This window comes from Sphaeramia orbicularis, chromosome 12 (genome assembly GCF_902148855.1).
Source record: "Sphaeramia orbicularis chromosome 12, fSphaOr1.1, whole genome shotgun sequence".
NCBI classification, from domain to species: Eukaryota; Metazoa; Chordata; class Actinopteri; order Kurtiformes; family Apogonidae; genus Sphaeramia; species Sphaeramia orbicularis.
Window position 1 is genome coordinate 66,298,237 of NC_043968.1, and position 24,314 is coordinate 66,322,550.

At 41.7% G+C, this 24,314-nt stretch overlaps 1 protein-coding gene across 2 annotated transcripts in view; it reads left to right on the forward strand.

The window, feature by feature from the left end:
- Nucleotides 1-19,730, forward strand: part of LOC115429560 (endoplasmic reticulum metallopeptidase 1-like) — a 65,126-nt gene extending 45,396 nt beyond the window's left edge. Inside the window, exons 9-10 of one of the 2 annotated variants that reach the window (XM_030149123.1) lie at nt 1,086-1,249; nt 15,638-19,730. In XM_030149123.1, the coding sequence (XP_030004983.1) occupies nt 1,086-1,249; nt 15,638-15,814 (341 nt within the window). In that variant the 3' untranslated portion in view covers nt 15,815-19,730. The remainder of the gene's footprint in view (nt 1-1,085; nt 1,250-15,637) is intronic. The other variant, XM_030149124.1, reaches the window with a different exon arrangement.
- The last annotated feature ends 4,584 nt before the right edge of the window (nt 19,731-24,314 follow it).

Below are 24,314 nucleotides of genomic sequence, written 5' to 3' on the forward strand. Positions count from 1 at the left end.
ATACAAATTTTTAGAAAAGATTTTGAAAAGATTGAAAGCTAAAATTAATTCCTGGGTAGGCAGGGTATCAGTGAACAGGAGGGGTAAAGTATTGTGCAACCAGGTGGGTTGTAAGCTCTGCTTGCTTTTTCACTTGTTTAATTTAAGTTTCATTATGCTTCACCATTGTCACATTGAGGATGACATCACAACAGTTTGTGTTGAGGGAGTAGAATACGTGGTGACATGAAAATATTAAGTCATTTTTTTTCTCCAGGAGTCATTCTGGTCTCATTTGTTTCATGTGAATCCTTTAGTAAGTATTCTGATCCATCTTTAACTTGTAAAGACCCAGAACTACTTTTGTGTTGACTTCTAAATAATTGTTTTTCTCCAAATCTAATCTTTCTTGTGATTTATCATCATTATAATCTTATCCTCTTTGTTTTAAATTTGGTATTTCTTTTATTTACTTCACTGATCATGTAGATGTTCATAAAAGCTCAGAGTAAATTCAAAGTTTATTAAATCATAACAGAAAACTGAAGAAAAAGTCACTTTTACAGCAAAAAGTGTCATTAATCAAACATAAAAACAAGCCTCTCTAACCACTCCATGGGTTTTACTGATGAATCAATGTTGTAGAAGATGACAGTGTTTCAATGTTCACTATGGAGTATCTGAATGTCCAAATGGGTCATATCTGATGACCATGAAAAGATGACATTTATATCAGGAGATGATTTTGGTCATTGGTGGTTGTTTGGGTCTGTATGAGTTAAAATGTCATTAGTCACTAGTTTAAGTTTGTATGCTGTAATTAGAAAAAAATACCCATTTTGAAATGAGTAGTCTGTGTATTTTCCTTGATGAACAAGCAAGTAGACTGCACACAGTAATTGCATACATGGAAGTCACATTATGGCTTTTTCACCTACAGTGAACTATGTGCAGTTGCCACAAGGCTGAAGTGTACAATTAAGCAACAAATTACAGAATTTGTTCCTATTCTTGTTTGCAAATAACATTAGGCTGTGCGTAATATTTCTTAAGGGAAGTGAGGTGAAGTGATGTGTGAGTCGTTTTCTGTGCTGTGCACTGTGCAGGTCCCAGCCATATGTCTCTGTATTTGATGCCGCATCATGGAGCCAGTCTCTCCACCTGGTCATTTGGTGACGGTACGCCGCAGTTTGACCTCAGTGGAGAATATTTTGTCTTCTATTCTCATGGCCTCGATGCCCCTGTTTGGACCTTCTGGTTTGAAATACAGGTATTGTCTATACCGATTCACTCTTAATTTGACTTTTTTATGTGAATTTTTCAAACTACTTTTTGCCACATTAACAGCTTTGGTTTTGTAACTTTTTTTCCGCAATATCTTTTTTTTTTAGTTTTACAGACAAGATACAAAACAATATCAATAACATTGCTTCTCTGTTACACTATACAAAAACAGTTGGCAATGTACGACAAGTGCACTGTGCAGTGAAATAAAACATTGCATTCCAAATCAAGGAGTTATCTTGACGAAATGGATGGAATGAAAAGAAAACAAATAATGAAACTGATTAGTAACAACATAAAATAAGATTGAAACAGAAATACATTTGAAGTAATAGGTCTACTAGTAATACAAAATTAAAAGTTTACATAAAAAGTAGTTGAGTGGATAAATAAATAATTTAAAAATTGGGGGGGAGGGGGGGTTGAATAAATAAATAAGTAAATAAATAAATAAATATTCAACCACTGAGTCACATCTGGTCTTTGAGTCTTTCCACAGTAGTGTGATACATTTCTTGGCATTGAGCAAACTGAGGGCTATGAATATTCCCTCACTTTTGCTAAAGTTGTGTTTTCCTGGATGTGACGGAGTGACCCCATCACTGAGCCTCAGCTGTCTCCTCCTGCAGGAGAAGCACACACAGGCCGGCACCGCACACACATAAACAGGTGCACACACACACGCCAAACATTCTTTCCCCGTCTGTCTGTATTCATCCATTAGTTTTCGCCACTCACACTCGCTTCCCCTTCCTAACAATAGCACAACCGAGGGTGCACACCTGGGAGCTTTTCAGGTAATTTCACACACATTTACATCAGTTTTCAACCTCTTACCTGTGTCGGTGTTGAAGTGGCATTCTGCCATGTACCACCGAGCAGTTTGAGCTAAAAGAACGGAGCATCACTTCTGGGATAGTGATATAGGGAAAATCTCGCAGGATTTCGCATCATGTGATGCACAATAATGTATTGTTTTTGGTTTGTTTTCTCTGTTTTTATCCCAAGTAATGAGGTATTTGAGTTTGGTAATTGATTAGAAAATCAGTTAAAATGTCAAGTGTAAAATGGTTATTCCAGGACTGCATGACTATATTGAAAGCATGGTTAAAAATATGTTTTTGTAAAAGAGTCTTTAATTGACCGGCCCAGAAGGAGGAGCTTACTGTTTAAAAGAAGGCTGCTGAAGCCCTGGAGGTCAGTGTTGGCTGGGTTGCAGAGCTGGCAACAGTGCCCTTTGATTAACTTCTGCCAGGCGAGTTATTGAAGGACTCTGCTGTAATGTGTTTTTTTTCTCCTGTCTTGTAAATTTGTACATAGTATTTTTTTCCATTTGTTAAGTACACTTTGTATACATATTGCACTGCACTTTTTGGGAGGCCGACGGCAAATTTTTTTTTTTGCACCTTCAACTACACCTGTGGTGTTATTTTGTTTTTGAGCGGTTTGGAAAAGAACCCCGTGACTACATACCAATCAGAAACAGTTTAGGGTTCAGTGCAGTTTGTTTTTAAATTATTTTTTCAATTGTTATTCTCACTTCTTCCCAAAAAAATTAAATTTTCCTGCATTCCTAAGCAATGAAACAGGGTTCCTTTATTTTCAATGCATTTTGTGCATATATCTGGTATGTTTTTATTATATGTTTAGTTCCACTGGTGTAAAATACATCTGCCTTTACCATTTATAATGGATCCCTTTTAGACATTATTTATTGATTAAGGGTGTATTCACACTTGAAAAGTCCTTTACTATGCTTATTTGATTCGGATTGAATACAGACTTTTTTTTTTTCATTTAGGTCAGATTGCATTCTCATTGCACTTTTTGCTTGTGTACGAAAACTTATAAACAGAAGCACGCATGTGACAAACTGTGCTGGCATTGGACAGAAAAGTCGGGGATGGGGTGAATCAGAGACAGCGGGTGTTGATGAAAACAAACATGGAGGTCCTACGTTCAGGCATTGTTTTCAGAATATGTACTCTATGTATTTTTATAGACACAAATTTACTAAAACAATGGTAACTGTCAAGAACAGCTCATTTGGAGCAATTTCGTAATATGGACATTTGACCAAATGTCAATGAGACATTCAGTCTTGTCATTGCTCCACGTCTGTCCATGGCTCATGGCTGCCGTTCTTAGCTCTCTCTCATGGGGCTCGGCTACTTCCAGCCACTACGGTGGCTCATCAAGCACAAAAAGGCGCATCTTTCCTTGGTTTGTTTTGGCTTGGGGCAGGTTATATTCACACCAGAAGTGTTAAGAGTCTGTTTGGAAGTGGGTCCGCTTTTTTGATGTGAACCAAGTTTGCATGTTTGCATTCACACTGGAAAAAAAAGTCCGGACTTTTGGGGAAACAAACAATGTAGGTGTGAATACACCTTTAGTTTGAACTTATGCACAAGCCTTTTCCTAATGTTCCTTTGATATTTCAAGTTGCAGATCTTTTCTCTTTTGTGAATTTTCAGATGAGGAGAGTGTCAAAAATTTATAGAACTCTGAAATGATACCTTTTCTCAAACTGTCCTTTATCATAATCTTTTCCAAAGGTGAATGACTAGGACAAATGAGAACATTTTTTTTTATTTGATCTGATAAGATTTTTAAGCTGCAGATATTCAAAGAAGTGATTTTTGTTGGGGACCAAGCCTGTAAGGCGAGTCCCTCTCACTCACAGAGTTAGAGGACTATGCTGAAAATTGCCCCTAGTGGCCAGTAGGAATGTCATAGAGACAAGAAATGAACGCCAAAATTTTTGTTTTCACTGACCCCGACAAAGCATATATTGGCACCCATGAGCTAACCTCCAACAGGAAGTTGGCAATTTGCCTTTCAATGAAAAAATCCTTGCACACAAACTTCCAGTAGAAATGTCATAGAGACATGAAACCAATGCCAAAATGTTGCTCTCATCCAGCCCTACAAATCATATGCTACCACTTATGAGCTCACTCCAACAGGAAGTTTGCAATTTGCCTTTCAAACTAAAATGTCAAAAACTATCTTGTCTGAGGTCATTTGTCATACTGCCTTCTAAATAGCTGCAAAAGATTAGAGGAAACCCTTGTCAAAAAAAGTTTTTCTCAACTTTGTCATAACTGCCTTAGTTTTTATATAAGCCATGAAAGTGGCAAAGTCCGAAACTGATTGTTCACTTTGGACTTTTTCCCACATATTACATATCTAAATGTTCACAAGACTCACCGCAAGTCTCATGTGCAAAAATTTTTCAGATACGATGTGCGGTTTTTGGATTAATGGCAGTTTGTTTGAGAGGTGGTTTTTCTTGAATTTAACATAGACACATATGTCTTCTCCATAAGGAGCCACATTACAAAGTCATACACACAGCATCTTTGTAGTATAGTGGTTAGTGCTTCAGACTGTCATGCGGTAGACTTGGGTTCAACTCCTGGGTGGAGAGGGCTTTTTTTGAATTCCATGTGAGTTTTTGTTTTCATCCATTGGACCATTTACGCCAGATCATTCCAAGCACGCTTAGAACCTGCAGGTTGCTGACACAGACTGACACATGGCTGACTGATGTTGATGATGTGGTGATTACCTGAGCCAGAGTCCTGCACCAGGTCGGTACCTGACGGGTAAACCCGCAAAAACATGGGGGACGGAACGCCTGCACTTGTGTGTACTTCGTGTGTTCAAAGTGTAATGAAAGAGAGAGAGAGAGGTACTTAAGGAGAAAAAACGTATGGTAATTATTTTGAGTCAAAGAAGGCATGATTTTTTAATTTGGCCGCTGAAAAATATTTTTGGCCGGTAAATTTTTGGAGGTCACTAACCAGTGGCAGATGAGGTAAAAAGTTAATTTTACATCCTGGCTGTGTTGTTCCTCTCTCTGAGAACAATCTGGCTGTTGTACCGCCAAGCCACGGTTTACTATGAACGTAACAGGTGTAAACAACATGAAGGAAATGCTTAGTAGCTATTAGGGTTTACAAAATAAAAGGTTCAGCGTGAGTATTATAAAGTCCCCCCCTTTTATGATATTCTCAACTGTTCGTACAATTTCATTTCATTAAAACTGAATCTCTTGTCACAGACACATACACAGGGTAGGGTTTTTCAAAATAAAAGCCTTATTAAAAATGCTTCCTCTTCTAGAAAAGCACTCGGAGAGCACAGACCTCTGCCAAGGCAGATCAGTGGGCCCCCATGGCCCCACCCCCAATCACCACCAAAATTTAATCATTTGTTCCTTGTGCCAGTATCAACATGTCCTGAAATTTTCATCCAAATCCGTCCATAACTTTTCGAGTTATTTTGCACACAGACGTACAGACAAACAAACAGACAAACCAACACCATTATATTCCCAACCACAGACAAGCAACGACAATCAGATTGATACCTTCCTGGCCCAGATGAATCTCCCAAAGATCACTGATGAACAAAATGGAAAATTAATATCCTGGGTCCCGAGGGGTGCTGCCCCTCCCGGGGAGGTGGGGGTGGTGGTGTCTGGGTTGGCCTGGGCTTGCCGCTGCAGGGGTGGGTGGGTACGTTGCCTGGTGACCTGGGGTGGGGGCGTGTGTATGTGTGTGCATTTGTGCGTGTGTGTGTTTGTGCGTGTGTGTGCCGGTATGTGTGAACGGGTGCTCGTGTGTGGGTGTGTGCACAAGAGTATGAATGAGGGACTGTGTGTGTGCATGTCTGTGTGTGCTGGTGTGTGGGGGGGCTGATAGAGCAGGTGTGTGGGTGTACATGTATGTTTGTTGAATAAGGGAGGGCTGTGATGTAGTGGTGGTGGTGGGGGGCTGTGCAGGTGCGCCTGGGGGGCTGCTGCCTCTACGGGGTGTAGGGAGTGTTGCTGGGGGTTTTCTCGGGGTGTGGTGGTGGGGTGTGGCCGTGGTGGTGATTGGGGCCTGGGGCGGGGGCACTGGTCACTGGGTCTCTTGCAATGGGGTGGCACCACACTGGTGATCGCTGCACCCCTAGTACTTGCAAGACTGGGGAGGTAGGAAGTGCAGTGGGTCCCCGTGCCTGTTTGGGGGGCTTTGGGGCGGCTGATCCCAGGTCCGTGCCCCCTCGCCCTCATAGGATGACTGAGTGTGTGAGTGGCCTCTTGGAGGGCGGCAGCCTTCTAGCTGCGGTCACTGGGTTCCTGGGGTCTCTGGACTGCCCTGCTCCTTGGTGGCCCTGCCTGGGGCGGGTGCTGGGAAACAGGGGTACCTAATGCCGACTGGCTTGTCCTCTGGGAGGAAACTTCCTCCCAGTCACACTATCCCCCAACCCCTCGCCACACCCCTTGGGGAGTGTGCACGTCCCGAGGGGGTACAGCAGGGGTGGTCACTAAAACAGCCTCCCTCTGTGGTACCCTGGGGTGGCTAACTCCTCAATTTTAATTACACCCACCCACAACACAACACACAGAAACACTGACACCACACACATTCATTTTTGGGGGGCAGGCTGCATGGTGCCTGATGGGAGGTGCCGTCCGGGTAGGTGAGGCTGCCATGTTTCTGCTCTTCAATTTTAATTGCTTGCATACACACCTCACACTCCACAACACTGATAGGTGGGGAGGCGAGGGTGTGGGGGGGTCTTCCCACACCCCTGTTTCCTGGATGCCGTCCGGGGTGGGGGGCCCGGGGGGAAGGGAGGGGTTGGTCCTAGGGCTGCACGATTTTGGCAAAAAAAAAAAATCCCAATTTTTATCCCTAAAAACTTGATTTTCGATTTCGATTTCAATTTTTGGGTAAAACTACAAAAGACAACAGAAGTCAGCATGTTGTTTTTGTGAGCAGCCCACAATGTACGGCACTACTCTGACCTAAAATCTGTGATGGTATCACGTGATGAACCCACAGAAGTTTATTTTTTCCTAATTAAATCTTTATTGAATGAAGTAGAGTATACAAACAATGTATACAAGAAAATAACATAAGTTTGCCAGGGGGAATACACTACAATACAATGTCCAAATCAGAGCAAATACTTATGGTTTTTATAGCCTTTTTGTTTCCAGATTTATCTAACAGCTTTAAATAAAGTTCAACATCTTTCAGAAAAAATAAATAATGTTTGGTTTTGTGTTACAGAACTTACATTTGTGAATGAAAAATTTAGCAAGTAAGAGGACTAAATTAATTATTTAAAAAAAAAAAGTTTTTTTTTTTTTTCTTTTTTCTTTTTGGGGTATCTGGGCCCACAGAAGTGATACCAATGTAAGTCAGCGACAGGCATCAGTTGTGCGTGCGTGGACCACATAATATGAGTGATCCCCATGTGGGTCTGTTTAAACTGGGGGATCCGTGCATGGAACAGACCGACCCAGGACACACTGGAGGGATTCTGTCCTTGGAGCTGGTGAATGTGTGTGGGCACAGGGCTGTCTGGGCTCCTCTGCTGAAGCTGCTGACCCCGAGACCTGGACCCGGTTTGGAAGAAGACAGTACAGTATGAATCGGAAGATGAGTGATCCACATGCAGTTATATTTCAGTTGCGGGATCTGTGCATGAAGCCACGGCTTACATTGCTATAAGTACTGCGGGCTCATTAACACATTTAAAGTCCGGTCATTACACGGACTTCTGTGACAGACCGCTGTCACGGATAGGAGGAAGAGTGTACGGTAGCCCGCAAGCGCGTTGCCCGGAGGCACGAGACAGATGAAATCCATTTTACGATTTCCTTTTTTAAAAAATCGTCCTAATTAAAAAGTCCGATTTTGATTTAAAATCGATTAATCGTGCAGCCCTAGTTGGTCCATTGACTTGGAGCTGGCTGCATTGCTGGGGGGTTGCCGCCCTCTGGTGACGTGTGCACATGGGGATTGTGGTCGGGGGGGGGCATGGGCTGGCTTCCCTCTTGTCTGCCTCAGGACGTGTTGGGACCAGGAAAGGTGTGTGTGGGCATTGGGGGTGTGGCAGTTGCTAGTCGGGTGGTGGGCCATGGTGGGGTTCCTGATGACTGGTGTTGCCGCTCTGGGCTCCAGTTGGCGCTGGGGCTATGCTTGGGTGCCGCACTTCGGGGGGACTCGCGGTGGTGCTGCTCGCTGCAGGAGGGGGTGGCAGCGCTCCAGATATGCGTGTCTGGTGCATGCAGGTGTGTGTATGAGTGGGTGTGGGTTGCTGTGGATGGGTGTGGTACATGTGTGGGTGTGTGTATGTACATGTAGGTGTGTGCGTGTGGGCGTGCATGTGGGTAGGTGGGTGTATGAGCATGGGTGGAGGTGCTTGTGTGTGTGGGTGTATGTGAATGACCGAACATGTGGGATTGGTGGTGTGTATGTCTGGATGTCAGTGGGTGTGTGTGTATACGCTTGTGTGGGTGAGTGGGGGACTGGAGGGCGTGTGGGGTTTGGGGGTTCGGCTTGGTGGGACAGGGGGTGGCCCCCTGGGCCCTCAGGGCGCCTGGCTGTGGTAATGGGGTGCGCACTGGCCCGCAGTGGATGGTTGTCTGGGCCAGCCTGGCCGCCCAGTGTGCTGGGTGGGACCCCTGCCCGGGAGGGACGGGTGGCTCCTGGGCTCATCGGGCTTGGGGACCAGCACCTCGGTTGCCCCTGGGTGGCCGGCTCCCGGCGGGGGTGTAGCAGCTGCCGTCCCTGGCCCCCTGGGGCCTGTGCTCGGCTGCCGTGGGGCCTCTGGCTAGGGCCTCCCTTGACCATCTTCGGGGAAGGTGCACTGTCTCTTCTCGAAGGGGCAGGCTGGATCCCCCCTCTCTGTGGTGTCTGCTGGTTGGCCAGGCCTTGGGGCCCTCTTTATTGGCCTCTGGTCCTTTGAGGGAGTGTGGTTGCGGTTACATGCCTGTGTTCTTCACCTCATTCTCTTTGCCTTGTTCACTCTGTCACAGCAGATTAATGTGAACAACTGATGTTGTGTGGATTTGTTACTGGTATTATTTGGGTGCACGTGGTGTATGATATTCTGTTCATGCTTTCTTTTCTTTTATTGTAGTTTTATTTATTTTGTGTTTTTTTTTTCTCTCTCTCTCTCTTCTGCCCAGTTTACTCAGTTATGGTTGTAGTTATTGTTACCATTATAATTATCACCATGGTTGTTACTGTTTGTATTGTTGATACTTTCTTGTGAGGGTGTTCTCCACCTTCTTCTTTCTCGCTCTCTCCTGTTCACCCCACCCCACTCCCATGTCAGGTCCAGCATCAAAATGTGGTTCAACAACACTCATAATAGATATAATAAATAGGATATCAATGGGAGCTTCATATTCTTTATGAAGTTACCCTTGGCAAAGCAAATTTGTTTAGCACCAAAAGGCAGCCAGACTACCATTCTGCTGTTAGGATGCTGGACAAGACAAGTTAAAAAAGAAAAAAAAAAAAAAAGAAAATATCAACAATACTAACAGTAACAACCATGGTGATGATTTTAATGGTAACAATAACTAGGATAAGCACTGAGTAAACTGGGCAGAAAGATAGAAAAAAACAAACAAATAAGCAAAAAACTATTACAATAAAATAAAATAAATGAGACCTATTAAATGAGGAATATAAGAAAAGAAAACATGAACAGAATGTCATAAACAACGACAGTCCAAATAATACCAGCAACAAATCCACACAACCGCAGTTGTTCCTATTAATCTCTCATGTGACTGCATTACAGTAAAGCAAAGAGAATAAGGCACAGAGACTTAGGTGCACTCAGTGATGAACATAACCATGCAACCACAACCACACCCCGTCCAAGGACCAGGGGCACACAAAGAGGGTTCCGAGGCCCAGCCAACCAGCAGACACCACAGAGAGCGGGATCTAACTCGCCCCCCGAGAGGCGACAGTGGGCCAGCCCCGAAGATGGTCAAGGGAGGCCCCAGCTGGAGACCCCACAGCAGCCGAGCACAGGCCCCAGAGGGCCAGGGAAACAAGCCGCTGAACCCCCACCGGGGGCCAGCCATGTAGGGGCAAGCAATGTGTCTGCCCCCGAGCCCATTGAGTCTAGGAGCCACCCATCCCCAGGGGTCCCACCTGGCACTCTGGGAGACCAGGCAGCCACAGACAGCCACCCACCATGGGCCAGTGCACACTCCGATGCCACTGCCAAGTACCCCAGGAGCCTAGAGGCCAGCCCCCCATCCCTACCAACTCCCGTCCTCAAAACCCACACCCCCTCCAGTCCCCCACACACCTAGACACATCCACATAAGCACATCCACACACCCAGAGACACACCCACCTGTACACCCACATGTACGCTTACACGCACACACCTATCATGCAAGTCTTAAGTATACATGGCCACCACAGTGAAACTGCGAATGGCTCATTAAATCAGTTAAAACATGCCCACTTATGCACACACACCCACACCCAGTCACCCACACCCACCTACACATCTACTAGAGGTGTGATGACATAAGAATTCCACACCACAGCCCCCTGCAACCACAATCACCCCAGCCACCATCAACACCGTGGCCCCGCCGAGTCACACCCCAAATGCCCAAAGACCATCCACCCACCCACAGAAACAACCCCCCCAGCAACCCCAAAGACCCAAGACACGCCCAAACATAATCCTGTCATAAATTTATAATTCTCCCTTAAACATTCTGTCACAAGCCTGATGATCCTGATGAATGATAGCATTGTCCAATCTTTTTGACATCAAAGACATGGGAGGCTACTTACTGCACCAGTTAGTGTTAAATAACTTGTTATAGCTGAAACATTACCAACCACCTCAGTACTTACCAATAGACGGATCTAAACTATTTGCTTAGTTAAATCCAGACAGTTACTTTTCTTTGGCCAGGCTGTTAACCCTAACTGCAGCAAGTAGCCTCTAATTTGTTTAACATCAAAAAGATTGGACAATGCCAGGATTGATCAGGATTATCATGGTTGTGACAGGGAGAATGAGACATCATTTTCACATATGGATTAGCCACATAGTCCAGACTCTAATTTGGGATGAGATGAAGACTTGATGCAGCGGTTCGATTCTCCATCATCAAAAATCAATAATTAATGCCACTATGGATGGAAAAAATATTATGAACCTTATTGTGACGCTACATAAGCATTATGTGACAAAAAAAGATGTCACAGTGAATGTCTCCTGTAATCAAAACCAAAGATGGTGCAGTGAAATATTGCATGTGCAGCTTTTTTTGGGGGCCAGGCAGTGTATAGTCTGTCTGTCTGTCTATCTGTTTGTCAACACCATTTATCTTCTAAAAGTCATCTTGAGGTCTGAAAACATTTCAATGCTTTTACTCTAACGATGTATAAGCTTCTTAGGGCAGAGACAAATCCAACAAACCTTTTCGAATCCACTACATAAGCCGAAAAAAGTACAGCACAAGTTTTGTATATGTCCTTAGAAAGCCCTAAAAATTTTTTAAGGCCTTAAAGCTATACCTACCGATCTGGCAGGTCGCACAGCACTTAGTAAAATTTGAACATGAACAACCCACCTCCCTCAAAGCCCCACCTGCTTCCCTGTGCCTAAGCTCTGACCCTCCTCTCACCTAATGTACACAGTGGAAGAAGAGGGGGAGGCGGAGGTGTGGTCACAGACCCCTCACTCAGCGTGGCCGCAGACCCCTCCCTCAGCAATCAGACACATCATCCACCTGCTCATTAGGAGACCCTGTATTTAAGGGTCTGGTCTGTGCAGGATCGTTGTCTTCACTGCAAGCGATGAGTTGCCCAGGCGATGGGCGCATGTATTGTGAGCGCGCACACTCTGCACACTGTCCGTGGACATTTGAGATTTCATTGTCAATACATTTATCATCCTTCATCATCCTACGTTGTGTGACACCATGTACGTGTAAGTGGAGTCCTGCGGTCGGAAAAATTGAGCTTTGGGTGAATGTGTCTGCAGAGTCAAGTACGCCCAACTCCTTGACTTCATCTCCATCCTTCATTCACCGGACTCTGGCTACTGCAATCGGGTTTTTCTGTTTGTTCCCCTTGGTTATTGTTTCTGTTAATAAATCCGTTTTTTCCCTTCAACACTGTGCATTTGAGTCCTATCCATTCACATATCTTTACTGGAGGAGCAGCGTGAGTGAAATGTCAGATTCAGAGGCACCAGTATCTGATGCGGGACAGCAGTAACAGATGCCTGACAGGAGGCTCAGCCAGGTTCAGCCAATTATTTTATTCAGACCGAATAAAATGATTGGTCAGACTTTTATTAGAAATATATGAAAATGAAACGTTTTGGAGCTTCAAAACCTGGTGGATTTCTTTTACATTTTAGTTTGACACACGCCTATTAGGAGCATTTTAAGATTACAAAAGAAAAGTGTAAAAATGCCACATTGTACAGTGTAGCTTTAATATGTGGTAAAACGTCTTACGTAAATACATAGTTTGGCATTAACCTCAGTCTCAATTTGAAATTTTTTTATGTTTTTTTTTTTTGGGGGGGGGGGGGGGGGGATGAGGATATGTTGTTTACATGGTAAGAAAACTGATGACCTTTAGCCAATGAACTAGTGCAGATAGTAAAAAACCTCCACATTGAAAAATACACAATCTGTGAATGATTAAGGATAAAAGGGATAGCTTTACTTTCCTGCATTCCAGATGTAAAAGTTTCAGACCAGATTCTGATTATTGAGCACCCAGAAACTTCAGAAGACATATTAAAACATCCTGATAGTTGTTCCCCTTGGTTATTGTTTGCATTCACACAAAAAAATAAATTCAGCTCTGTTTTTCTGAATTAACGAGATAATTATCTCGTAATTACAAAAAAAAATAAGTAAAAAAAAAATTCGGCTCTGTTTTTCTGAAATAATGAGATACTGTTTTCTGAAAAAAAAAAAAAAATTGGCTCTTCTGAATTAACGAAATGCTGTTTTCTGAAAAAAAAATTTGCTCTGTTTTCTGAATTAATGAGATACTGTTTTCTGAAAAAAAAAAAAAATTCTCTGTTTTTCTGAATTAACGAGATACTGTTTACTGGAGAAAAAAAAAAGAAGAAGAAATTTGCTCTGTTTTTCTGAATTAACGAGATACTGTTTTCTGAAAAAAATTTTAAAAATAAAAATTGCTCTGTTTTTCTGAATTAACAAGATACTGTTTTTTGAAAATAATTAAATTTCGCTCTGTTTATCTGTGTCAGTGGGACAGTGGTGCCTGATCCAGGCAGGAGCTCCTTCTACCTGTGCTGCTGAAAACCCGACAAGAGCCGGCACTCGGTGCCTGTAGCCCGACTTCCTGCAGGGCACGATGCAGTGATGTGTTGTGTTGGGGTTGGCATTAATGAAGTCAAATAAAATGACATTCGACAGCATTAAAGAAAATATAAACAGCAGAAGAGTGCAAATGTGCATTAATTTATTTGTCGGACCTGATGGAAAGCACTATTTAGAACTAGATCCGTAGAGAGGCTTGGTCTCCCAGTTCACTGTGGTTTAGAGCCCCTCCAAGCCCCACGGAGCCGTCACTTTGAGGGCGCTAAGCGGGGCTTGGAGGTCGGAGCACAGCTTGGTTCTGAGTTCTGTAAACGAAACTAGTTCCATGATCTGTAAACAGAACCGGTTATGAGAACAGAACCAACGTCACGCTTCCTCGAAGGGTTTTCAGCAGCACAGGTAGAAGGAGCTTCTGCCTGGATCAGGCACCACTGTCCCACTGACACAGATGAACAGAGCCGAATTTAAAAAAATTTCAGAAAACAGTATCTTGTTAATTCCGAAAAACAGAGCTGAATTTAATTTTTTTCAGAAAACAGTATCTCATTAATTCAGAAAAACAGAGCTGAATTTTTTAAACTTTTTTTTTTTCATAATTACAAGATAATTATCTTGTTAATTTAGAAAAACAGCCAAATTTATTTTTTGTGTGAATGCAATACGCATGAAACTAATAGACTCCCCGTTTTTAAGTGAAAGACTGCGAAAAACTTTTAAGGGTGCTTTAATACATACTTTAAGTCCAGACTTTTGAAGTGCGAAAACACTTTGTGGATAGTTTAGACTCTGAAATAATTACAGGAAGTAAAACAATACTATGGAGGCAAAAGATAAAAGAAGAAGAAACACAAATGGAGGACAGAAGAAATTAAAGATGAGGTGACATAAACTAATGTCAGACAGCCATGTGGATGATGACAGCAGGATGCATTAGTCCGCTTCCAAAGCTGCAGTGCAAGAGAAACAAAAACTAAATATGGATGAAATGTACACCATGTAACAAAAAACATTAAAATCAAGAAAGGATCAGAAAAATTGATTATTTTATTCTGTTTGTTCATTTGTAGTGTATGTGAGATGTTTGTACTGTCTTTCTTGTTGTAACAATGTCTCTGCTCCTCTCTTGGCCTGGTTTTTCTTTGAAAAGAAGTTTTAATTCCAATCTGCATGTGATACGGTCAAAAAAGACAAAAAGTAATCATTGGAACTTTAACTGAGCTAAAGACAAGGTCATTTTTATTATTTCTGTTTTCTTTCTCTTGATTACCCAATACACAGAGATTAATACACCAACTCCTTCCCTCCACTTTGTTACCCAGGATCTTTGTTTTGTTTCAAGGTTTTCCACAAATTTTCTCAAATAGTTGTAGTTGCTGTAGATATTCTCTGTTTGGCTTCAGAGATGCATCCAGTGCATTCTTTAATCTCAATCTGAATGGTTTTTTTTTTTTTTTTTTTTGTAGCGCTGTCCAATATTGTTATTAGTTCGCCGGCCGATTGGCCATGAACTATTCTGAAGCCACTGTGTCTGTTGTCATTGTCATTATCATCAGCAATTTTTTTCAACATATCTGATGAAACAACTGGTCAGGTTTATTTAAAATGTTTTATGTTGCTTCCTTGGGTTGTCCCAAGGTTGTCTACAAAGTTTGTCACAGTTATAAGATATTTTGATTTCTAGATTTCATTCATCCATTCATTCATTCATTCATTCATTCATTTATTCATTTATTTATTTATTTATTCATTCATTCATTCATTAAAATTTTTTGAGAGATTAAAAATGTGCCTATTCTCATAATGAGCCATATTTTGATGGTTTATGACATGGAAATATAAAACAATATAGTCACTATTAAGCACTGGTAAGAAGTCATATATGGACTTTCATTTAATTTGTTGAGTTATACTCCAGTAAAAGAGCCACCCACTTCTACTGGGAGATTGGTTGATTGATTCTTGATAAAAAATGCTGGTGAGATACAGGGCCATTGGTCCTTTTTTCCTTATGCTTTAAAAATGGTCTCTACCCTAGTGTTATTTGGGGGTTTTTAAGCAGGGTTTACTGTAAAACAGCGGTGCACAAGAGACATGCGTTTGTTCAGGGTGCCACCAGAAGTCAAGGTCATGTCATTTTGCTTTGAAACTTTAAAAAACTACTGGTCCTTGCATTAAGTTTGGTCTGTCATGTTTGCCCTTTTTTTTCTTTCACTCTCTTCCTGTCAGCCTCCCAGAGATCCGGACCCCTCGGGACCAGAGGGGATGATCTCAGTTGCCCTCTCCTCCCACTATTTCTTTGGGGCGGACCAGAGGACTGCTCAGCTGGAGGAAATCATCGGCAGGTTTCCAAAGTGGGCTTTCCCTTCGTCTTGGGTCAGTACCTACGACATGTACCGATACTGAAGACGTCACAGGTCCCAGAAGCTGCTGCCGAGGAGAACCAAGGGCCATGACAGGACCCCACCCCCTCCAAGACAAAGAAACAAACAATCCTGAGGACTGGCACTGCTACCTTTTCACTCTAACAGACACACATGAACCCACACTCCCTCCCAGCCTTCCTGAGAGACCCCCAACACTGTGTCAGTAGGCTTTGTAGCTCACAGAGCAGGAAGTAGATGAGGCAGAGGTAAGCTGACGTCAGCTCCCAGACGTACTAACTCACTGACTGATGCACCAGCTGACACAAGCCCCACGCTCACTCCTGCATCAGTGAAACAGAGGGGTTAAGAGTCGATAAGTGTTTTTGTACTAGATCTGTTGTGCCTTTGCTTTACTCTATTACACCCCTGTTTCCTACTTTCCTTCTCCTGCCTTCACGTGCTATGGGAGTTATGGTGAATACTAGTTACGAACTTCAAAATCGCACATGAATGCCCCCTCATGTCGTATTGTCCACTGGAGAACTGGGAACAAATTTTGACACACGAGCTGACGAGATGAAAATAATCTTTGACCTTTTCAACATGGGGGAGAGGAATGAGGGATTCATCGTGAATGATGAACAATGCTTTTATTGACATTCTGCTGTTGTTGGCTGATGATTTTGCACTTTTATAGCATACGCAACTTGCAAAAAAAAAAAAAAATGTAGCAGATGAATTACCACATCCAAAATGATGTTACCCAAGTAGCAGGTCACGATAAATTGTGCGTCAGCCATTTTTCATTTCACTACAACAACAAAAGCACTTGAACACAACGGACTCGTAGTTTGGAATTCACTAGTGGAAAGGATCATCTTCCCAATAGCACCTGAAGGCAGCCTTAGTCCCCTGTTCTTCCTCTTTGTCTCATGCTAATTCTCTTCCTGAATGATTAATGTCGCATGGTCCCCCCACCCTCCTACTTAGTCTTGATCAGCAAACCACTAGTTGGGCCATTTCTACACTAAAAGTGACACTGGCTTCCTCTGCGGGAATAACAATCCGCCATCACTGTCTACACTGTAGATATAGTGGAATACTGACAGATCTGTCAGGGAAGGGAAAAACCTCAACTGGAAACACCGTCACTTTGAGAGTCTGTTTGTGTTGATGCACATTTGTTACATAGCTGAATACTTTTTGTATTGACTCAGCAGTCAGCTGTGAGTCAGCTCATCACCATTCCTCACTGAGATGACTGATTTCCAGCATTTTGAACCGCACTGTATTGCATTGAGGAATGCTAACAATCTGCTTTTAACTGTGAAAAAGGCAAAAACAGCCAGCCAAAATCCAAACTTCAGCTGGTACAGATAGGGATATTTATTTTCTGAGGTCTTAAAATGCCCTGCCTGATGTGTTCAGGTGAAGGCATGATTGTGCTTATGGGATGAATGATTTTTGTGTTTCTTTTTTTTTTTTTTTTTGCTGTTATTGCTTTGAAGCTTGATGAGGCGTGGAGAGGAAGTAAGGATTGGCAGCCATTGAAATAACCTGTGGTTCAAAGTACCTCCCAGACCGGTGAATGTGGCTGTGGAAAATCAGCAACTTCAGGTCCATATCTCATCAGCTTGTTAGCTTTCATCTGGGAGTGTCAGTTATTTACATTTGCTTGTTACTGTAGGAATGTATGGACTTTATTCCAAACTTGGCTTGTGATTTATGCTATAAGCATCTCCAGTGCCACCAATGAGCATCCATTTACACTGGTTAGGGCTGTCATCATGATGTTTAATAATTGTCACAGATGTAATTGCAATTAATCATATAATTGTCTTTTTCTGTCCATTTTATGACCAGTAATGTGCCTACAGTAAACCATATGGAGAAAAGTCTTTTTTCATTGAAAACCAGAACACATTATAAAAATTGTACTTTTTTCTGCTTTTTTTTTTTAGATAACTGCGTAGGTTGGATTTGACATGATGCAAACTTACAAAGCCTCCTGCTATTTACACAGCCTGAACAAAAAAGAACCCACATGGATTTAACTCGGCAATTAGTTTTAGAGCCTTCCATTTGATAATTACTGCAGTGAGTAATATGCTTTAGCTTTTTTTTGGCCATTCTGTGCATGTAGTAAAAAATAGCAAAAATTAAGGACACCACCAGTTTTATTATGTACAGGTATGCGTTTAGGTAACATGAATTTTTTTGTTTATACTTGAAACATTTTTCTCAAATAAGAATAATCCTAATAATGAAAATAAAGCAAATTAATATTGATTTTTAAAGGTCAACTGTGTAAGATTTAGGCAGATCTAATTGCAGCCATGGAATATAATATTAATAATTTTCTTTTCAGTAGTGTATAGTTGCACAAATATGAGAATCATGTTTTCATTACCATAGAATGAGCCGTTTATATCTACAGGAGGAGCAGGTTCATTGTTTTGTGTCATCATGTTTCTACTATTATCCATGTAACCACAGCCACAGTCATTTGTGGAAAGGCTGAAAGATCTCTTAATTTTTTTCCACAAATGTCCTGTATGTACTTCACATTTAACAATAATCTTCAGTAGATGTAGTACATTGAGTAACAGTCCTAATCCCCAATGTAAGTGGAGCTGCACTGAGCACCTCATTCACTTTCATCATAAAATATTTCAAAGAATGTGTAGTTCTGCATTGGTCCTGCTGGAGATAGCTCATTATTGTACCTTTGGTGCCCACTTCTTTTTTCTAAAGTGTGTGTTGCTTCTATTCTCTCATCTCATGTGAAGTGGGTATCATAGGGGGAATCCACACCAGTTTCATATGTTCACACCGTCATCACTTCAAACATCAAAACAAGTTCTTAGCATCACTGACACTTGCTCTGAATGTCTCAGCAGATAGAGGAGTTTTTTGAGCATTCCTCTGTATTCTCCTGACATAGTGACATAGTATAGATGTATCAGATATTTGTCAGACTAGCTGTTCTGTCAGAGTCTCACATGTAGGTGAAGTCTGGTCAAACGCACACAATACATAATATTCTCACGCTTCCTACAAATAGTCCAGGATGAAACCAGGTTGTAAAAACATGTGCAATTATGTGCACTTGGATAAACTGAGCAAAACAAACATGATGACAAACATGTTGTGTTGTGTCTACTTTGTGTTATCCTGCCTTCACATGCTATGGGAGTTATGGTAAATACTACTTACAAACTTGAAAATTGCACGTGTATCGTACATCGTATTTTTCACTGAAGAACTTGGAAAAAAATTTTGATACATGAGCTGTCGAGATGAAAATAACCTTTGACCTTTTCAACATGGCGCAGAGCAATGGGGGATTCATTGTGAATGACAATACTTTTATGAATGTTCTGCTGCTGTTAGTGAATTTTGCACATTTATAGTATACCCAATTTGTAAAAAAAAAAAAAAAAAAAAAAAAGCACTGTCAGATGGATAAACACATCTAAAACTGTTTTTACTCAAGTAGCAGGTCACGTTAAATTGTGTCACCCATTTTTCATTTCACTAGACAACAAAAACACTTGAAAACAACATACTCATTATTTCGAATTCACAAGATGAAAGAATCATTTTCACCATAGTGCGTGAAGGCAGCATAAATACAGTGATATCTTCCATGCTGTGATCCATGCTTTAGTCAAACCGAATAAGAAATTCTGACATGAAGGAGGCCTTATAGTTCTGCTTCCAAAGACACACTAATGTTTATTACATTGGACACAGAGAAAAGGATATAAAATATGTCTCAGTGGTCTTAATGCTATCAAGTGCCACACTGTACAGAAGAGAGGAACTTTGATATCTGTGAAGCATCTGTAAAGTTGAATATGTGTCACAGCACTTGGCAACTGATTGCTCTACTGTGCTATTTTCCACTCAATGTGTAAGACCTGAGGAGCAGAATAAAGAGAATTAGAGCTGGGTTAAAAGAGACAAGAGGATGGGTTTTGGATTCCGTTCAGTCTTACAAGTAGGGCTGCACGATTAATCGATTTTAAATCGAAATCGGATTTTTTAAATTAGGACAATTTTTAAAAAAGGGAAATCGTAAAATCGATTTCATCTCTCTCATGCGTCCGGGCCGCGTGCCTCCGCGTGCCCGCGGGCTACCGTAGGCTCTTCCTGTGACAGCGGTCTTTCACAGAAGTCTGTGTAATGACCGGACGTTAAATCTGTTCATGAACCCGCAGTACGTATACCAATATAAGCCGTGGGTTCACGCACGGATCCCGCAATTGAAATATAACTGCAAGCGGATCACTCATCTTCCGTTGTCCCGGATCCGTACCGTACTGTCTTCTTCCGAACCGGGTCTCGGGGTCATCAGCCTCAGCAGAGGAGCCCAGACAGCCCTGTGCCCACACACATGCACCAGCTCCAGGGACAGAATCCCTCCAGTGTGTCCTGGGTCGGTCTATTCCACGCACGGATCCCCCAATTTAAATAGAACCGCATGGGGATCACTCATATTAACCTGGTCCACGCACACACGCACGACTGATGCCTGTCACTGACTGACACTGGTATCACTTCTGTGGGCCAGATACCCAGAAAAGAAAGAAAAAAAACTTCTTTTTTTTTTAATAATTAATTTAGTCCTCTTACTTGCTAAATTTTTCATTCACTAATGTAAGTTCTGTAACACAAAACCAAATATTATTTATGTTTTGTAAGATGTTGAAATTTATTTAAAGCTGTTAGATAAATGTGGAAACAAAAAGGTTGTAACAACTATCAGTATTTGCTCTGATTTGGACATTTTCTTATAGTGTATTCCCCCTGACAAACTTATGTTATTTTCTTGTTGTATACATTGTTTGTATACTCTACTTCATTTCAAAGATTTAATGAAGAGAAAAAACAAAACAAAACTGTAGGTTCATCACGTGATCCCATCACAGCTTTGAGGTCAGAGCAGTGGCTTGCATTGTGGGCTGCTCACGAAAACGACATGTTGACTGCTGTTGCCTTTTCTAGTTATACCCAAAAATCAAAATCGAAAATCGAGTTTTTAGAGGAAAAAATCGGGATTTTTTTTTTTTCCAAAATCGTGCAGCCCTACTTACAAGAGTAGAAATCACTTCTTGCCTCAGCGATCCTTCACAAAGCTCAATCTCAAACTACTCTGACATATGCTGTTCAAGGGTTTTTTGTTCATCTTAAAGGAACATACCTGCATTTTTTTTACATTACAGATCAATTATACCCTTTAAAGGTCCAGTGTGTAAAACTTCAGGGGATCCAGTCTAGATTAGATGAGATAAGATAAGATGAGACCTGCAGAAGCACTCCTTCTTGCACAGGGGATATACAAGTCTGGTGCTGAAGGAGTTACTCACGGCCTCTACAGGGGGGTGCAGGGGGTGGGAGGGGTTATCCATGATGGATGTCAGCTTTGCCAACATCCATCTGTCCATCACCTTCTCGATGGAGTCCAGCAGGCAGCCTAAGACAGAGCTGACTCTCTTTATCAGTTTATTGAGTCTCTTCCTGTCTCTGTTCATACCGCCTGCTCCCCAGCACACGATGGCAAAGTGGACTGCAGAGGCCACCAAAGTATCATAGAATGTTCAGAGGAGAGCCCTGCTCGCTCCAAAGGTCCTCAGTCTCCTCAGCAGGTGGAGGCGACACGGGCCCTTCTTGAACAGACACCCTGTTCAAGAAGGGCCAGCAAACTGACTCTCCAGTCCAGTTTATTGTTGAGGTGAACACACAGGTACTTTGTAGAGTCCACTATCTCAATGTCCAAGCCCCAGATGTTCACCTGTGTGTGTTGTGGGGGTTACCTGCGGAAATCAATCACGATCTCCTTCATTTTCCCAGTGTTCAGAAGTAGGTGGTTTCACTCACACCAGTCCACAAAGTGTGTGATGACCCCCCTGTATTCCTGTTTGTTCTCTTCAGACACACAAGAACTTCTGCAGGTGACAGTGTGTGGTGTCATATGTGAAGTCCGATGTGTAAAGTGTGAACAGGAATGGTGAGAGCACTATCCCCTGGAGGGCCCCTGTGCTGCAGACTACCACGGTAGTCGGTGGTCCACGAGCCAGGTCCACGCCTTCCTCCTCCATCTTCCCACACAGCAGCGACAGCTGGAAGCACTGGAGAAGTCAAAGAACATGACTCTCACAGTGCTCCAGGGGGACTCCAGGTGAGAAAGGACCCAGTGCAGCAGGTAGATGATGCTGTCATCCACCCTGATAGAAGTAAACAAGTTTAGTTGTTTAGAAGTAAACAACTTAGAAAAGCAAATCACAATAAAATAATAGGACCGATGGCCCTGTAGCTCACCAGCATTTTGTATCAAGAATCAATACTAAGTTGAATGTGTGAGGTTGTCAGGTTCTGCCAGTATGTTAGAGTCCTGTGGTCTTGATGCAAGAGATCAATCTCCCATTAGAAGTGTGTGGTACTTTACTTATTGGATAACTCAACAAATTAAATTAAAGTCTGTATATGACTTCCTATCAGTGTGATAATGATATCTCTAACCATTCCCATGTTATAAGCCATTAAAGTATGGCAAATTTTTAATATTTCAGAAATTCCTCAACATTTCAAAAATCAAAAAACTTTGTTGAAATTGTACCAAGGCATCTACATATAATATTTTAAATGAATCCAACCAGTAGTTTCAGCAGAGAAGATGTTTGAAAAAATTGCTGATGACAACAAAGAAGACGCCGGACACAGCATCTTCACAATAGCTCATGGCCTATCAGCTGGTAAGATAAATACATTTGTAGGATCTATTGGACTATGTAAGTCTTGTTGCTTTAGACTACCTTGCATTATTGTCACACACCAGAGGTAATATCCCTGTAAGTCTGCAGTGTTTGATATATAATGGCCAAAGTAATACATACAATACACGTATCAGTAGAAGTTGAGGTGAGGGGTATTCAGTTAGTTACAGTATAGTGAACTATAAGGAAGGAAAAACCTTTCTGTGTTTCTAGTTGATAACTGGTGTTTTTTGAAGAAATCCCACTCACCTTGGGTGGCTTTTAGTACAGTACTCAACAGCAAAATCTTTGAAACCCAGGAAACTAGTTTAGGGAAGAAGTTGTTTTGGTGGAACATTTGCATGTGGAAAAGTGATTTGTGGTACTAAAATTAAGTTGAGACAAAAGAAAACACCAGATGAACTTGGCATTCTCAGAGGTTGTGCTGGTTCCTTCATGGAGCAAGTAGGACTTGAAAAGGGTAGATCTAAGACAGTGGAAGGAAGGGATGGATGGATGGATAAGGTGTTTTCCTAATGGTGGGATTATTCCAGTAGAACATGCTGTGAATCTGACCAATTGCTATCATCAGTGAGCCATAAAAATCTGATAATTGGGAGTAATCAGATAGCCTAATTGTAATAGTCAGATCTGATGCATTTAAATGTGCTTAAGAAATGCAATAATTGAAAGCCCTGGTTTTCCATTATCCGTTATTGGATTACTTTCAGAGTACAGTTTTGTTTAAAATAATAGCAGTCCAACATGACTAACCAGATCAATCACTGTTTTTGGTAGAAATTATATTACTACATGGCAAACAATTTACCAGTAGGTGTAGTAGAGTCATAGAAAACCAACAGACCCAGTTTTCATGATATCCATGCTCCTTAGTCTGTGTTATTGAATAATTAATTGAAAGGGGCGTGTTCAAAATGATAGCAGTGTGGAGTTCACTTAATGAGGTAATTCGTTCTGTGAAAAAACATATGTGAATCGGATAGCCCTTATTTAAGGATGAAGCCAACACATGTACATGCATTTCTCTCTGAAAACCTGATGAAAATGGGTTGTTTCAGACATTGTTCAGAAGAACAATGTACTTTCATTAAAATGTTGATTGAATAGGGAAAACATATAAACAAGTGCACATGACAGTCTGCTCAGCTAAAATGATCTCAAATGCTTTAAAATGGAAAGCAAAACCAGGGAGGTGTGGAAGAAAATGGAAGACTACCATTCGGATGGATCGAAGAATAGGCAGAATGGCAAAGATTCAACCAATGATCAGTTTCAAAGACCGTCTAAAGTTACCCGTGAATACTGCGACAATTAGAAGATGCCTCTTAACCCCCAAAATGTAATACACCGCAAACGGAATAAAAATTTGCAGCTTTTAGTGTAAAAATCCCACAAATGTATGGGGTTGGGGTTGTAAGTTATTAAGAAATTTTGGGACACCTGTAGGAATTGGTAGTACCAACTTTTGAGGCTTGATCAACCTCCATTGCTGCAGAACTGATTTAAGTTGTTAACTCATTTCTTGTTCACCTTTTTGTATAACTCTGAAAAGTACATTATTTTTCAGTTTTGTTTAACCTTGCTTTTTTTTTTTTTTTTTTTCTTTTTACCTCTGGTAGTTCACCGCTTACCATTTCAAGCTGTTCATTCGACTTGAACTGCTTGAATTTCAACACAAAACTGTAAAAATTGGGGTGTTCTAAAACTTTTGACCGGTAGTGTACATACAGACCTGATCAAAATCTTAACACCAGTTGAAAA